Consider the following 16772-nt stretch of genomic DNA (forward strand, 5'->3'; position numbering starts at 1 on the left):
GCAGACCGAACCGCTAGCTCTGCTTTTGTAAAATTAGACTTTTTAATAATAAGTTGGAAACAGGGAGCTGACAAACAGCCTGTCCGCCTGCAGGCCAGCTTGCAGGGTTATCATAATTAGATGTTATGCAGCACTGCTCATCTTCCTCTGAGCGAAGTGATTGCTGGAGATGTGTGCATGTGATCGGCGCGCCTCTGCCTCTTCCCTGACATGGTGCTCCTCGCCTGAGGCTCCACAGCACAGATAATGGGTCACTGTGTCAGACCGGGTTGAGCTAGAACCTCCTCAAAGATGCTTCCTGTGTTACTGGAGCTCATTTAAATGGTGACACACCATCCAAGCTGCTAAGTATTACATTAACCGTGCTGTGATCTAAATAAAGTAGATCATTTATATTCAATTTCTAGCTCTGTTCTTTAGAGACTTTTCATTTGGTCCAAATAATCATTGAGATAAAAATCTCATAGTAGGAAGTGATTTTTATAGTGGAAAATATTTGCTCACTGTGCTCTAATCAACCACCTGGAGATGGTGATCCTTAGTAGCAGTGAACCGATTGCAGTTTTCTGGCTGATTGCTGATACCGATTTTGACCGATATTTTTTTTGTTTGAAACTTTGCTAAATATAGCAAGAAAATCGCTGAGCTGGCAAAAGAGTTGGTGACTGTCAGAACGTGCAGACTTGACCTGGTGGGTGTGTCAGTAAAACCTCTCACAGCAGAACAAACGAGAACAGTGGTTGATTTTTAGACCTTTGCTGAGGTAGATAAGATCAGTGGATAACATTGACTTCATGTTTTGGCTGATCACCGATCTCCCAACATGAAGGAAATCGGGGGCAGATTTTTTTTTGTGCACTGCAAATCCTCAGATCTGATCAGCAGGTTAGATCGGTTCTCCTATTAAATGTGTCAAGACAGGAACGTCAATCACTTTTCCTGTGTTTTTCCAACCACTTTTCCATATACTTTCATGCATGATTATCAATGAACCACTTTTTTTCCTCATGTTGGATTGAAAAGTACTTGTGCTTGAGCAGTTTTTTGTGTGCTAAGAACCTCAAAGCTTAACTTTGCCAGACTTTGCTTTCCTTCAGGAAAGCCCTGAACGTGAAGTGTCTAACAGTGATGTTAGTTTGAATATTTATTCTCTTCTGTTTGGTTTCCATTGTGGTTTTTGAAAATCATAGTTTAGATTTGAGTGGGTTCCGTTGTTCTAGCTCTATTTTTTTAAACTATTTTTGAACAGAACTGTTCTACATGCTGCCTTAATGAAAATGCCCACAATCCCTGAGAGTGGTTGCTTCTCTGAGAACGCCGTTAACCCTCTTTGTATCCATCCCGTGGTTCTTTATTGGGTCGGGCAGAAGAGAGGGAACCCAGCGGTGATGAAGGGGGAGGGAAGAGGAGCGACACGTTCGTAGTGATTTCCAAACACTGCGTTCTCTCAGTCTCGTTAGCACAACAAGCTTTTTCTACTCTTCTTTCCTGTGCTGATGTCCAGTTTCAGGTTTTCTCACAGAGGCACATATTCTCAACCCAACCAGTACACCCTCTTTTTTTTTTCTTCTCTCCTGTCTCACTCTGAAACACACACACAAAACAATACCACACACAAACACACACCCTCCGCATGCATACACACACCCAGGCTCTCCTTGGCTACTGAACTGCCGATGCAGTGAGATCACCACTCTAAGAACAAGGCTTTTGGGTCTTATTTGCTACCCTAGATATCTAATAACTCACCCTAATTACACCGTCTTAAATTAAGTCTGACATAGGTTACACACCTGATCCAGCTTAGAAACTCCCTGAGATGTTTCTGTAAATTTTTCTTCATCAATTAACTGGACGTTTTTCTAGTAATACTCCCCACTTTTGCATGCATGAGATGAATTTTGAGGAGAAATAAGAAAAAACTGAAATAAGTGGAGCAGGAAACCTTTAACCTACAGGACATTATGTGTAATCATTTACACACAGGTTTGGTTTCTTGTCATTTGTTGTGGTCTAAACTTGTTAAAACTGGATTCCAAAAACACTTTGTTTAGAAGATGAATTTATCATTTTCAAGTGAAAATTGCTTTTATGAGCAGTGATTTAAAAGTGAGCCTGTAAAGCTGTGATGAAATTGGGCTGCACCAGTGGAAAACGTTACTCTAGACGCCTGCAGTGCGTGCGTGTGTATATATATTGTTTCTATGTATTATACCGATTGGCCTAAAAAGATGGACATTAATATTCTAAGTTCTAAACTATACATGTTTAATTTGAAGGTTTTGGGAAGCTTCTTTAAACATTCATACCTTTGAATATATCATGCTTGAGTTTCTAGAGGGGAAAAAAAAACATCTTACATTTAGATTTGGTGTTCATAACATTTCTGTAAGCCCAGGAAGCTGAAACCACAAACAGACGCTCAATCTTTCTCTCCCTAAATTATAGTGATAAACAAAAAAAAGCACATATCTGGAGGTAGACGTGTAATCATGCCACTGTAGAGCCAGACAGCATGGAGTCAAATGTCCAGTGTTGTTCCCTGAGTAGAATACAATAGCACAATAATAAACCTGCATCCAAATGGCATTGTCTGCCTCTAAAGGGAAACATGGGTTGCTTTTGGTTTCTGGTTTCTATGAGCCATCATCTAATTATGCTCTGACTTGGCACAGATGCATGTTTTCCTGCACAGGTTGTGGCAAAACAACTGAAAGCGACACAGTGGACAATGGCTAGTTTTGCTACCAGTCTACTAACAATGTACTAAGTTGGCCTGGAAGAAAAACCAAAAATAACTCATGAATTTTTGGTTAATTTCGAAAATTAACAGACAAATTGCTGACGATGACCAAAGTCACTTTGTCCTAGTCGGTATTTTTGGTATTTTAAATAAAAATGAAAAGAAAAGGTTGTTTTTTTTTGGCTTTGTAAAGGTCAGCTATGCTACGACACAGTGCTACTTGTGCTGTCTGTGGTCACATGACTCCATCACTTCCAGTCTTTAAACAAAAATCATAAAGAGTGAGGTTTGCAAACAGGAAGTCAGTTTAATGGCTCCTGTAACGAACAATTAATATCCTCGACAATTGGTCACCTGAGAAAAGGAGAGATTGTGACGATATGTGACGCGCGTTTTTATTTTGAAAAGTAACTGCACAGGGGGCTTAAATTCACCAGACTGGCAGCACAAAATTAGCACTTTGACGTCGGAGTTCTCCAGGCCTTATCTGCTTTGGTCAAGGAGGAAGAGAAGCTGCTCAAAAAATAAAATGTCATCATTTGGTAACGTGTTCATCAAGGACATTGGAAGTTAAGTTATTTTATACTTCTAAACTTGTTCAGCTGTGCTTATTTGTTCAGTAACTAATAAGCACATTAACAAAATAGCTAAAAGTACACAGTTCCTTCATTTATGTTCAGATGCTGTAGTTTTAAAGTGACAATAAAATAAAAGTGGCATATAAAGGATGGTGGTTCTTAAGCAGAGATGAATTCATATTTGAGCTTCAAAGATGAAGTTGTTCCTAAAATGGTTCATGTTTCTCTGCTAAACCAATTGAAAATGATTACAGTAAGGCCAGGCGGTCGCATGTGTTGCGTCTCGTTGTGGCAAGACATTAGAGGAATATGATCACTAATTCCTCTTGCTGATGAAGGGAGGGCGATCACTCGCGTGTTGGTTAGTCTGGCCAGGGAGAGTGGCAGGCATGGGATGAAGGAAACTTGGCTGGCCCAGGCCCCACACACAGCCTCTTTTGTTTGCCCAGTCGGTGGGTTGTAATGGGGACCTGAGGCAGCACGCACACGCAGGTGATGAAGAATGATAAAGAAGCCATCATCATCATGTTGTGAGCAGTCGATGTGAATCACAGCCAAAGAATGCGGCGTGTGCCCTCCTCCTGAGAGTTGCCGTATTCTGTGGTTATTTAACGAACATTCTGTACCCTTGGAATCTGGGCGTGAATGTGTTTGCCTCTGGAAATTATTGTTGGTCTGGTTGCTTAGGGATCACCGTTCCCTGTTCTTGTGGATATCATGTTCAGCATGGGAACTCAAACACAGTGAAACATCCAACCACAGTGCACTTTCTTACAGTGATGACTCTTTTGGTCTACCCATGGATCTGGTTTCTGTTTGGTGCAGCAAAATGTAGAATGTATTCTGTAGCCAGTAGATTAATTTAATGCACACACATGTGTCCATGCAGTGGTGTTGATGTTTGAATGTCCTCAGTTTCACACCTAATGCTGACAATGTTTCTAACTTGCAAAAGCAGTCCTCCGTCTTTAAAAACATTCCTGGCCTTCTTAAGGTCCCGTTCAGAAATATTCATACGGCCTTCATCCCACCTGCTGGTCTTCTAGCTACAGACATTTTTGGGGGGGATCTCTCATCTGGAGATGAAAAATGTTGTTTCTCTTTGCAAAGTCACTCAAGTTCAGTCAGACGTAATGGAGAGTATCTGTGAGCATGAATTTTTCAAGTCTTGCTACAGATTCTGAATTGGATTCACGTCTGGACTTTGATTGGACCATTACATCTCTTCAGTCTGGTTTGTCTGTACCTGTGACTGAGTAGAATAGAAATATCCTTTTATTGTCTCACAGTGGGGAAATTCTGGTTCAACAATGTCAAACTCATGGGGAAAAAAAAATAAAAAATGAGCTAGCTTTTTTTCTAGCTTCTCCGCCTCCCGTCCGAAACATTCCTCCTCTTCAGGTAGCTGCAGCGATGTAATGCAGTCGCTTTTGCTGCATTCTTTCGTTTCATCCCGTTCTGATCCAGAAGCTGAGGTGAGACCAGCGACTGCCTTGTCATAGAAGTTGCCATAACAACTCGTTGTATAACCACAACTCCTTTAGTAATAGAAGCGTGTGAATGGCCAATAAAACCCAGTTTGTTGATCAGCTGTGAGTTTCCGCCACACCCCAAAACGGCTCAGATTTACTCTGTAAACGAACTGCATTCAAACACAAAGTTTATCTTTTCAAAACCTCCCAAACTGCTATTTAAAGTATCGTGGGAGCGATTCTTCATAACTGTAACTCGTTTATTTGGTAGGAAAAAAAAAAAATTATTTTGTCAGAAAATTGTTTGTCTTGAAATTTTTGTTTGTCTTCTCTTTTTGTCCTCTGGTGACGTCTTCCTACTTTCTCTGTTGCGCGTCACATTTATGCATTTAAAGACAATAGGCTATTTGCAATATGTGGAAAATAAAAACTGTGCAAACACCAGAGATGTGCGAACACTAGCAGGGCTGTGAACACTTACTGAGTTTCTAGAGCCTAACAGCTGCTAGTTGGAAGGATCTAAGGATCTTCTTTGTGCAGCGTTATCGTGGTTGTGACCCCTCTGGAAAGTAACCCCTGTCTCAAATCAACCCCACAGAACGAGGCTGCCACTATTTATGGTGATGATTGTGTTTATTGTCACATTGTAATTCACATTTATGCTTTACTTTGGTCTGTCTCTTCATCATAAGGTTCAAAATGAAAAGTGTTTTTAGTTTTCACATTTTGTGGAAAGGTTTGTCACGTCTCAAAACGCTGCCTTCTTTAAAAGAAGTGATTTATTTATCTTTTTCCTTTCTGAACATAAACTTGAGTGGTGCCATGTTTTCTAACGTTCTCCCTTTATTTCTCTCCTTTTCTCCTCAGATGAAGAGAAAGTTGGACCATGGCCCAGAGGTCCGATCTTTCCCTTCAGGAAAAAAGCCCTGCAAAGGCCCGGAGTATCCGAGGTACGCTCAGAGATCCTGCTCTCTGCCGTTTTCCTGAGGTCACCAGGTCCCGACCGTTCCTTTGTTTGCCATCTGCCTCACAGTGTAACGGTGCCAATGAAAATGTCAAGTGTTCTGAACTCTGGGAGCTGCGTTCGTCCTCCAGCGGGAGGCCGGTTACGTCCACAGCGTCCTGCCTGCTGCTTGTTCCTCTGGCGCTCGATCTTTAATGCATGAGATCACATGTAGCTGCTTTAAAATTCAAACCCAACACAACCACTTCTGCGTAAACGGTGTGCTGTAACTGGCTCCCTGTGCCATTAAAAATTAATCGATAATGAAACTGACCCCCTGGCTTCCAGTTTTTCCTGCCAGCTGACTGAACCTGAAGCATGGAGAGGTTCTCCTGCGGTTCGGATCCGGATCAGTGGTTCTAGAAACCTCCTACCACAGAAATGTGCTCTTGCACAGTTTGTCAAATGAAATCTCTGACTGAAAATAAATGTAGCTAAGCAGAAACCTTTGTGTATGTCCAGATTTAATTTGTATTTAAACGTTTAAAACAAAATGATTTCCGTTAAGCCTTCCTGAGTATAACAACATGGAAACCTAAGAGTTTCCATGAGTTTCAGAAATGTTTGGTTTGAGACGATAAAACATTTTCTTGAACAATTTTTTAAAATATTCATAAAGTGGCAGTTTTGATATGGGTTATATGGGCAGTTGTGCAGGGCAGAGCACCTAAGAACTAGAGAATAAAATATATCTTATCTGTCAGTTGTCCCCTGAACAAGTTTGCTACTACTTGTATATGCATGTGTAGTGGAGTAAGTTTCCCTTAGTTGCTGTAGAGCACTGGAAGAATACACAGCCTGCTTTCTGATGGGAACAAAAAAAAAAAGAAATCAAACAGATAATTCTTTTCATTTGAATTGGTTGGAGTGCTGCAGAAGGTGGGGTTTGCCCAGGGCCCCATTCCTACAAGAACCAGAAGTGTGGGTATATTTATATTGTGAGCATACGAAGTTAGGCATAGTGATTAATCACAGCACTAGATTAATTTGATTACATTTTTTAATCGACTCACTGCACTGATTTAAATATTTGTCCGGGTCGCAGCAAAGCATTACCAGATACTCCCATAATATGTTCCTTATTGTTGGTGCTGAAAGCAGAGCTTCCTCTGCTGCCTGTTCATGCGCTCCTTTCCTGTAGAGGAGCAATAAGAGAGCCGATGCTGACTTTAAAGGTGCTTTGTTGTGTATGAATTGCAGCCCAACAGGAATTGTCCCGTGTCCAGCCACACCCACCACCTTCGGCCACATCAGAGCGGCCAATGGCCAGGGCCAGCAGAGACGACGAATCACCTCAATCCAGCCTCCTACGGGGCTCCAGGAATGGCTCCGAACATTTCAGGTGAGCCACCTCTGGCGGGCCGTCTGAGAGCAGGTGTTTGTCCCATCACTGCGCTTTTAGTCTCCCACATAATTTTTGCCTTGTTGTGTCGGCCCAGCACATTATCAGGAGCATCGTGGTGAGGGATTGGGATGAGCTAAAGCTCTGCTGGACAGAACAGCAATGAAAAGATGAGAGTTGGTTCAGAGCTAGCTCTTTATTAAAGCTTCACCTGAATCTGATAACCTATATCTATGTTTCTGATAGTGATGTATCGATCCTTTTTTTCACTTCTGATACCGATACAGATATCTGAGGTTTAGTATCGGCTGACACTGATGCAATACAGACAAGCAGAGTTGACTTAAAACGTTTCTTTTTTTAAAAACACAGACTTAAATGCACTGAATTCTAAATGTATTTGGTAACTCTGCATCAGTACAGCACACTTAAATCCACCTATAGCTTTCCAAGCTTGATAAAACATGTAAAAACAACTTTAATTTGTTCAGTCAGTGCAGTTACGAGTAGAACAGCCAATAGCTCAGTTTCCATCACAAATGTGCACCAAATGTACTCAAAATATCTAATTTTGGATGTTAGCAAAATTTTTGCAATTACTGTGTTTTGATTAAACACAATTAAAATCACACATGCATGTTTGTTCCCATAAGGCTTTAAAAACATGCCATGCCATCATCCTGCTACCACTTCCTGTTGATACAACCAAAAAACCACATCATCTGAGTGCCAAAACCTTTTATTGAAAAATTTACTTGTGTCTTGTTAGTCTGGAGCTGTAATGACTTCCGACCTCAAGGAAATAAGATGCAATATAAACTTATTAGCCCTGATAATCCCGGTGATTTCGTTGCTGTAATGACTTGTCATAGATTTCATTTCCACAGAGAGTTATGACTTATCTTCTAATAGCTGTGTAAACCTGTGACCCCTCTGTGTTTGTTCTAAACATTATTTCATCAAAAATATTTCTGTTCTGACAGCAACAGGGAGATGAAGTTCCATGTGTAGAGGCTGGACGTGTTTTCCTGTTATTACTGGTTTGTGGTGAATTTAAGGAATAATGCGTTTGATACAGTAGGCCGCAAGCTAGCAAAGAATCACAAAAATGGACATCAGTTCCCTATTTTGTTCCCCACAAATACTCTAATAAATGCGGGGGGTAAAAAGTGTATTCAAGTGTTCCTCTGATCATGTTTCAGTCCACCAAATTTTTGCTGCAGTTGTGAAAGACGGTTTATAACAAGGTAGACATTTTAGAAGAGAAAATCATTTTAATCTCAGGTTGAGAGGACGGACCTGAGGAGGAGAGGCTCGTGTTTGAAGCTGAAGATCAGTGGCTGGAGTTGATGTAAGAGTTAACTATCTGTTGCTCAGCGCTGTGTTTGTGGGCAGCTCTCTGCAGCCCCTCATTACCCTGAGAACCAGCACCTCCGGCTAAACCTTTCAGTTGCCAAATTACAGGTGTAGAGCCAGATTTTCCACTCCGCCTGTAATCAGCGTCAGAGCCCAGCTTTTCCAGGGCAGGGGACCTGCGTCTACCGGCTTCAGCAAACACCTCAGAGTGTTGTTCTGAAGAAACGGTTGAAATGTTGAAGCTGGAGGAATTAAACTATCGTTTGGTGCTGCAAAGCAACTTTATGGCGTCAAACTTTTTCACTGATGCACTGGTGGAAAAACCCAAGACACCTGGAGCACATCCACGCCTCACTTGCTGCCTTTCCATGACAAATGTGCGTAAAAATTAGCCTATATTCTGCTAACATTGGAAAAACTCAATTTAGCAATTGAGAGAAATTAAAATAAAATCACATGTAAAGGGAGAGTATTATATAGCACAATCAAGTAACTGTTAACTTCATGCTATATAAATGGAATATGTTTCAAAATAAAATAGACTTTGTAATTTAATACCTTGAAATTGGGCCTGTGTCTCTTTAAAAACTCCTGCTCCTTCTGAAACTCTGCCTTCCAGAAGTCATCACAACATGGCTCCTCTATTAACCCTGTTTTTACCAGCGTTGTACCGAGAAGTAGCTCCTATAATGACCTCAGCTGATGTGCAGTTTTCCCTGGTGTTTGCTAAATCTTGCTCGCTAGTCTGAAGGAGCTGGGTGAGGTGAAAACATGCAAACTTTAGCTCTGTGGAACAACTTAGTCTGAATGCAACGCTAGGTCCACCCAGGCATTTTGCAGAGCTGAATGGTTGTCATAGAGATGAAAGAATCAAAGCAACACTTCAGATATGTTTTTGATGAGGGAATAACATTATAACATGATGTAAAGCTCAAAAATTTATATTTTACATAATACTGCTGCTTTAAAAAACATTTTGTGTCATCATCCTCCAACTACTTCCTGTCATCTCATTCATGGTTTGCGCCAGTAGAAACATCAAAAGTGTTTCCATCACAGTTTTGCAAAATAAACCGATTTTGATTCGGCTAAAAAAACACCAAACCGCCAAACCTTTGACAAGTTTTTTCCAAATTGGCGTGTTCCCATTTATTTTCGAAATGTCAAATCGTGTAATTATACAGTCAATGGAAACGCAGCTGCTGATGGACTACTGTGTTCTGTTTGCTTCACTTTTACACTTTCACCTCCAGTCATGCTCGGAGACGTGGAGGCGATGCTTTCAAGGCACTGCTATGTGTGAATACTTGTATTGCTGCCCTGCAATTCGCACTTTTCTTTTTTTCTGAATAATATCTGCAGAAGTGATGTGGTTTGGAAATAAAACCAGTTTATTACAGAAGTAGATCAGAGAGAAAGTGTGTTTGGCTCATCTATCTGGTTCAATAGAGCCTTGTTACGCTGCGCAGCAGAATGTCTATAACTGGCTCAGTGTTTCATATCAACAACTACATAATATAGACAATCCAATAAAATAGCTGTGAGCCTTTTTACTGAAAGATGAACTGCATTTGGCTTCCCAATTCCACCAGTACCACAGTGAGTTTATAGAAATGTCAGCCTTTAATTCTTCTGTGAAGTCAGTCGGCTCTGTTTGCTTGTACTTCATACTTTTCTTGCTGAAAATGAACTTTGACCTCTGTCTTTGTCACATTTTCTTCTCAGCCTTCATTCATTTGCCTTTTGGAGCACCTTTGTTCAGCTAAACTTTATGGGTTGGAGCAAAGCATGCTGGGTAAAGCCTGAGATGTTCAACTTTTCTTGCATTAAACCACCTTGACTCAGGTGGATGAATCCTTCTGGGAGTTTGGAAATTATTCACTCTGGTTATTTTTGATCATTATAAAAAGAAAAAAGTGTAACATCAATGAACTCTCAACAATTATTGTTTTCCTGTTAAATTAATTTGTTTCTTCTTCTTTCTTAAATTTGTGCGCGTTCCAAAAATAATCTTCCATCAACATCAAGGGCGTCAAACTCATTTTAAATTTTGGGCCTTATCAAAAAATCTGAATTTTGTTAAAGGGCCAGTTGTGCCAGAATGTATTGATGGAACCCATTAAACTGTTTAAATATCAGTAAATATATGTTGGTTTGAGAATTCAATAAGTGTTCCTTAAAAATAAATAATTGAACACCTTTTCAGTCCATCCAGAATTTCTTGATTGTTTTTGTGTTGTTGTTTTTTTTGCAATCAAAATCACAGATTTTCATTGTGCTAATTTAGACATATTTGATTTATTTATTTATTTATTTTTTGCAGTATGTGTGCTAATGTAAAACGTGAAATGTGACTTTTTATTTATTACTGTATCGATCACAAACTACAGCTTGACATCAAGTAAAACCAAGGCATCAGTCATTTAAACACAATGTTTTTGGCCAATTGTGAGAAAAAAATTACAGCAAAATCTGAAAATTAAAATAAAATAAAATTTGCATGAATTTTATGGATTTGCAAAAAAGTAGAGGGACTTATTGATGTAATTTGGAGTCTAGTGTGCCACATAAAAAGCTACGGTGGACCAGATTTGGCCCCGGGCCTTGAGTTTGACAGGTGTAATCTACATCCTTTTCCAGATTGATGCTTTAATGATGAATGTCATCCAAAACTGAGTGCGTCCGGTGTCGTTGTAACCCGGTGTCTGGCCCCTGAATGAAACCCTTCTCTACGTTTGCTTGTGCTGTCTGCAGAGCTGGAGCGGCCCGGAGAAGCTGCTAGCGCTGGATGAGCTGATCGACAGCTGTGAGCCCACACAGGTCAAGCATATGATGCAGGTGATCGAGCCGCAGTTTCAGCGCGACTTCATCTCCCTGCTGCCCAAAGAGGTGAGCGCCTCATATTGCCTGGCCCTCTGCCTGCTGTCCTGTTCTGTTGTGAGTTTGCAGCCCTCTAACGTTGTCTTGGTCCGTCAACAGCTGGCTTTGTACGTACTTTCATTCCTGGAACCGAAGGACCTCCTGCAAGCGGCGCAGACGTGTCGCTACTGGCGCATCCTGGCAGAGGACAACCTGCTGTGGAGAGAGAAATGCAGGGAAGAGGGTGAGTCTGGCTGCATCCCACTGGGACTGTTGGAATAATGGATGCTAGAAAATGAATCACTAAAAAATACTAGCATGCATTAAAATTGATGTAAACCTGCAAACGTAGCTCGTCCACTCCCTGTAGAATCACCCAGTGAGCTGAGGGCATCCAGAAATGACATGAGTCACTCTCTTTAGCCAAGAAGGTGAACACAAGCGTTGTTCTGCATGCTAGCTTGCTAACACAACACGCTAACTCTACCAGACTGATGTTAGAGAGCAACTTAAAAAGGTCAGGGGATCTCTCGCACATCACAAGCTTAACAGCTAGTGATTAAATGTTAGCGTCACAAAGAACTCAGAGACGGTGCTTGGTTTGTCTGAGCTACCTGTCTAGATGAGCTTCCCGGGCTGAAAAGTTCCAAACAAGGCTATGTCCCGTTTCCTGTCCTGCTACACTCCGTTTCATGTTCTGTGACGCTCTGTTCTGATGTTCCGCTCATGCGACGCAACGTTCCGTTCTGCTGTTCTGGTCCCGTTCCAGTGTGGTGTGAGTTAACACAGGAAAATGTCGATCAGCTGAGACTGATCTGCTACTAAACAGGAAGCAGTGAAACAGCCAGAGCTCCAGTTGTAAGGGTAGCTAATAATAACAATGGTGGAGCCAGGCTGGAGCTGACAATTAGAGCAGAAAGAGCAAGTAACCCATAGCAACCCACCCTGCCGCTATAGCTGATCACTAAAGAAATGACTGTGCAAAAATTACCATCCGGCAGAAATTGTACAGAGCTGCTGCTGAATACATCGTCATAGACCGGATCCTTGTTTACACTGTAAAAATGTGTTTTATTATACTTCAGATCCGTGTTTGATTTGAAGCAGGTTATTTTATTTTTGAATTTATCTTTTATTGCTGTCTCAGGAACACTGATTTGGGCCAATAGCAAATGAACAGACAGATGGAAGAACTCAGTGTCTCACTAAAGATAAGCAGTTGTTATAAGATCAAACAACTGCACACTTGAATCAAAGTTCATCCTCCCGTAACAGATATTATGGAAGGGTACTTCTATGAAGTATCATCTTGTCTGTTTTACCAAATGGGGAAGTGACACTTTTAAACTTTTTATTTTTGCAAGTGAAGTCTGAATTCTCCTCTATTCGTACAAAACGACCGGATGTGTGGTTGCATTTAATGTGCATATAGTCGATCCATGTCTCAAAATAATATTTTTGTACTCTACACATTGTAAATGTGAGCATCAGAAACAGCAAAAGATGCATTAATAATCAGATTATTAACAACAATGTGCCTCCTTCTCTGCTACCTGCTAAGTGTGACGCATAACAAACAATAGGAGTGTTAATATGAGCAGGTGCTGTCTATAAAAATGTGATTATAAATATGGTCACAAAAGCCGAGATTGCGTTTACTGAAGTACAGCAGCGACTCTGAATGTAATTTTCTTTGTTCAGTCACAGGTGTTGCAGCAAGAAGAAGTAGATAGAAATAGATTTGTCATATTAGTCCACAGGTTTGTCTACAAAGTACACATTTTGACAGCAACCTGTTCAATACATTATTGACTAAGTTATTTTAAGAAACATTTGAAAACATCCTTACTGCTAATGGAGTGATCAGAGTGAGTCTGTGCTGTATTAGATGATCTGTGTTTGCTTCCTCTGGATATTAGCCAGCCACTCGTCGACTCCCAATTTACGGTAACAAAGTTTGCTCAGTTTCACTGGATGAGATGAAAACGTCAATGTGCTGTTTTATCACATTTTTTTTACACCCTTGAATCCAACAACATCCAACCATTGCGGTTCTTGAAGTGGAAAGCTGCTTCGGCCTATCAAAATGGTGGCGGGAAACCCAGATGCAGGAAGTGTGACGTCCTGTGGGAACTATATTCATTAAGGAAGTTAAATATTTGTCATAATATAATAAAACATGCTTATTTGCTCTTATCTAGACAGAAATATCTGCCTTCAAAGAAAAGTTGCAACGTGTTTTTGTTAGAATTTGTGTTGAGCTTTACGTTTGACCACAGTGACCACCATGGTGAGGGCGGTGCAGACCTTAGTCACTGCTGCTATTTTGTACTGTGAAGCACATTGAGCTCGTATTTCTCTCCATTCAGGTATCGATGAGCCTCTGCCCCCACGGAAAAGGAAGGTGGCCAAGCCGGGCTTCACCCACAGCCCCTGGAAGAGCGCCTACATCAGGCAGCACAGGATAGACACCAACTGGAGGAGAGGGGACCTGAAATCACCCAAGGTAGCTTCCTCTACTGATTCCCAATGGGGTTAGATGATGATGAAGATCTGTTATCAGACACCTTAAAGTTAAAGAAAACGGCTTCAAATGAGGCCTGAGGGTTGGAATTGATGGAAAATTGTGATAAGTCCATGTCTGCAGTGTTCCACTGTAATAATAATGGAGCAGGCTCTCAGGACCGTGTCCTTCAGTCTGAGGTCTGGTTTTATCTTTTACCTGTGAAGAAAATTTTCTTCACATCATGGCCCTGAAAAATAAAATCTTTAGGAGTCCTTGGAGGTTGCAGTTGCTTCTGGGACATTGTGAGGTCATTTTAGGACACAGATTATCTTCCTGAGGTTTTTGCTTTCTTCTGTGTGGGCATATAAACTCAACCAAACACTTCCTCTGAAACGGCCTCCATTTTCCTCTTATCTCACTCTGACCCCTGGAGACACGCCACCATTGACCTCCTGTTGTCTTCATCCTGTCTCACCCCGTCTCTCCTGTCCCAAGGTGCTGAAGGGACACGACGACCATGTGATCACCTGCCTCCAGTTCTGCGGCAACCGCATTGTCAGCGGATCCGATGACAACACACTGAAGGTCTGGTCGGCCATCACAGGAAAGGTAGTTCTGTTTCTATTCTTTAGCTGGGTTTTCTGAAGTCAGAGTGTTCACCAGGCCGGTTTTCAATTTATGGCAAAGATGCATGGAAATATTTTTGCAGCAGTTTTTGGCTGAAACTTTGAAGGGGACGTGTTATGCAAAATTAACATTTTTGTATTTCCATTTGTATTTCTACTATTTGTAAAAACAGCCAAAGACCTTAAAAAATCACTTAGCCAGTTGGCAATAGGTTGATGTTGTTTGGTGTAACGTAACCTTCTGGAATGTAACGTCACAAATCAGCAGGCACTGCAACCTCAGGAAACCCCCAAGCGCTGCTGATGTTTGGTCAGCTTGTTATACTGCTGTATGCACTGCAGAATGGCTGCTGGAAATGACAAATGTTTTCTTGTTGACTTACCATTCAGAAACCACTTGCTGCGTTCTTGTTGGCTACGCAGGAGGCTTCACTTCTGCTTTTCAAAGATAATTGAGCATCTGTTTGCAGCCATTTTTATGTGCGAGTGTGAACGTTGAGTTGGGGAGGCGTGGCCAGCAAAAACTTATTTGCATTTAAAGATACAGAGACCCTAAAACATTATGAAAGGAGCTCAAAATAGACTAAAATTTCATTATCTAGGAATGATTTTGTGCAGAAAACGTGTTGAATGTTCTTTATAGCTCCTAGACCAGGGGTGGGCAATCCTGGTCCTCGAGGGCCGGTGTCCTGCAACTCTTAAATGTCTCCCTGGTCCAACAGACCTGGATCCAGTAGCTGAATCACCTCCTCAGTGCAGTCAAGTTCTCCAGAGTCCTGCTAATGACCTCATTATTTGACTCAGGTGTGTTGAAGTAGAGATGCACCTAAGAATTGCAGGAGACCAGCCCTCAAGGCCTGGAGTTGCCCACCCCTGCCCTAGACCTATCCTGACCTGTTTGGGAAACATTACAGGTCACATTTAAAAGAAAGACAGTCAGGAATGAGCTTGAATCATCCCAGGTCTAAGTGTGTGTTTAGCTGATGAAGTGTGAGGTGTTGGTGTCCCGGATGTTCTTCTGAGGAAATGATCCCTTCTGATCAGTGAATGTAACATCATGCAGAATCAAAGCTGATTCTCAATAACAGCTGTGATCAGTGGAGACTTTTCCTCTTTCCAGAAATATTTACTCTGCTGTTGTTGCAGATTAAATCCTGTTAGAATAAAGCATTTTTGTTTAATGGTGACAGAATAAAACAAAAATAAACCACCAAACATTATGATTTATATCATTAAGCTGCACACCGTAACTGATTCTAAACAGATTCTCAAATTTACTGATATTTATTGATTTGCTCGTGGAACAAGCGGTGGAGAAATTATCAAAAATAACATTTACATCATACTTTGTTTTGTTTTGTTTACCGTCAATAACTAAAATTTATAATGACAACGATAAATCAAAATTATCAACATTTTTCACAATAGTTTGCTTTTCAGTGTTGATTTGATTCAGTCATGCAGGCATAAAAGAAATAAATACAGCAATAAAACATGAAAAGCTTAATGATTACTTGTTCCTTGTGCCGTATGTACAGAAATATTTGATTTGCCCCATGTTGTTTTGAAAGGCAGCATGTTCACCGCATGTCTCAGCTGGAGGAACTCACAGCAGCAGGCTGTCGGTGTCTCTGGTGATCAAAACTTTTCTCTGCATCCAGATCCAATCTTCTCCTGAAGAGCCTCACCAGTCTGTTTTGGCTTTTTACGTTGATGCGTTTCGCAGCGCTGCTCCACAGCATCCGCCTGCACACACTGTTGGTATTCATAGCAGGAGCTGGAGCGGTCACACTGAGCTGCTGCTTTATTAAAAAGGAGGTGGAGGTGTGGAGAGGTTGCAGATCAGTGTTTATGCCTCCCTGTTGGTCTCCTGTTTAACCAATAATCTATAATGATCATCTGAGCACACAAATGGAACATGTCTTATGTTTTTTTTTCTTCACAAAATTAGATCCGTATTCGGGAACCATCTTTGTGGAGTTCTTTATAGACACGTTGCAATGCGACTCCATGCGCGTTAGATCCCATCCTTCGGCTCTCTGATGGAGGGCAAAAACATTGCTTACTGACGATAACTAGTTGTCAAGTCGTCAATATAACAGGTAAAATCTTAAATACACGTGATATATAAAAGAAAAAAGGGTGTGGAGCTTTGCTGCATACAAGACTATGACATTTCACAGGTCAGGTGTAAGTTTAAAAAAAAAAAAGAGGAAGAGGGAAGTATGGCAAGTGTGCTAGCTTGACTTTGACAACTGTAACATGTAGATGTGCTGTGGAATTGAGA

At 41.1% G+C, this 16772-nt stretch overlaps 1 protein-coding gene across 4 annotated transcripts in view; it reads left to right on the forward strand.

Moving 5' to 3' along the window:
* fbxw7 (F-box and WD repeat domain containing 7) overlaps positions 1–16772 on the forward strand; it is a 103834-nt gene that overhangs the window by 68064 nt on the left and 18998 nt on the right. For all 4 annotated transcript variants that reach the window (XM_017306189.2, XM_008398591.3, XM_008398513.3 and 1 more), the window contains 6 exons: positions 5661–5743; positions 6997–7138; positions 11249–11383; positions 11474–11597; positions 13723–13859; positions 14355–14468. In XM_017306189.2, the coding sequence (XP_017161678.2) occupies positions 5661–5743; positions 6997–7138; positions 11249–11383; positions 11474–11597; positions 13723–13859; positions 14355–14468 (735 nt within the window). The remainder of the gene's footprint in view (positions 1–5660; positions 5744–6996; positions 7139–11248; positions 11384–11473; positions 11598–13722; positions 13860–14354; positions 14469–16772) is intronic.

The sequence above is a fragment of the Poecilia reticulata genome, chromosome 1 (genome assembly GCF_904066995.2).
Source record: "Poecilia reticulata chromosome 1, P_reticulata-male-v2, whole genome shotgun sequence".
Classification (NCBI taxonomy): domain Eukaryota; kingdom Metazoa; phylum Chordata; class Actinopteri; order Cyprinodontiformes; family Poeciliidae; genus Poecilia; species Poecilia reticulata.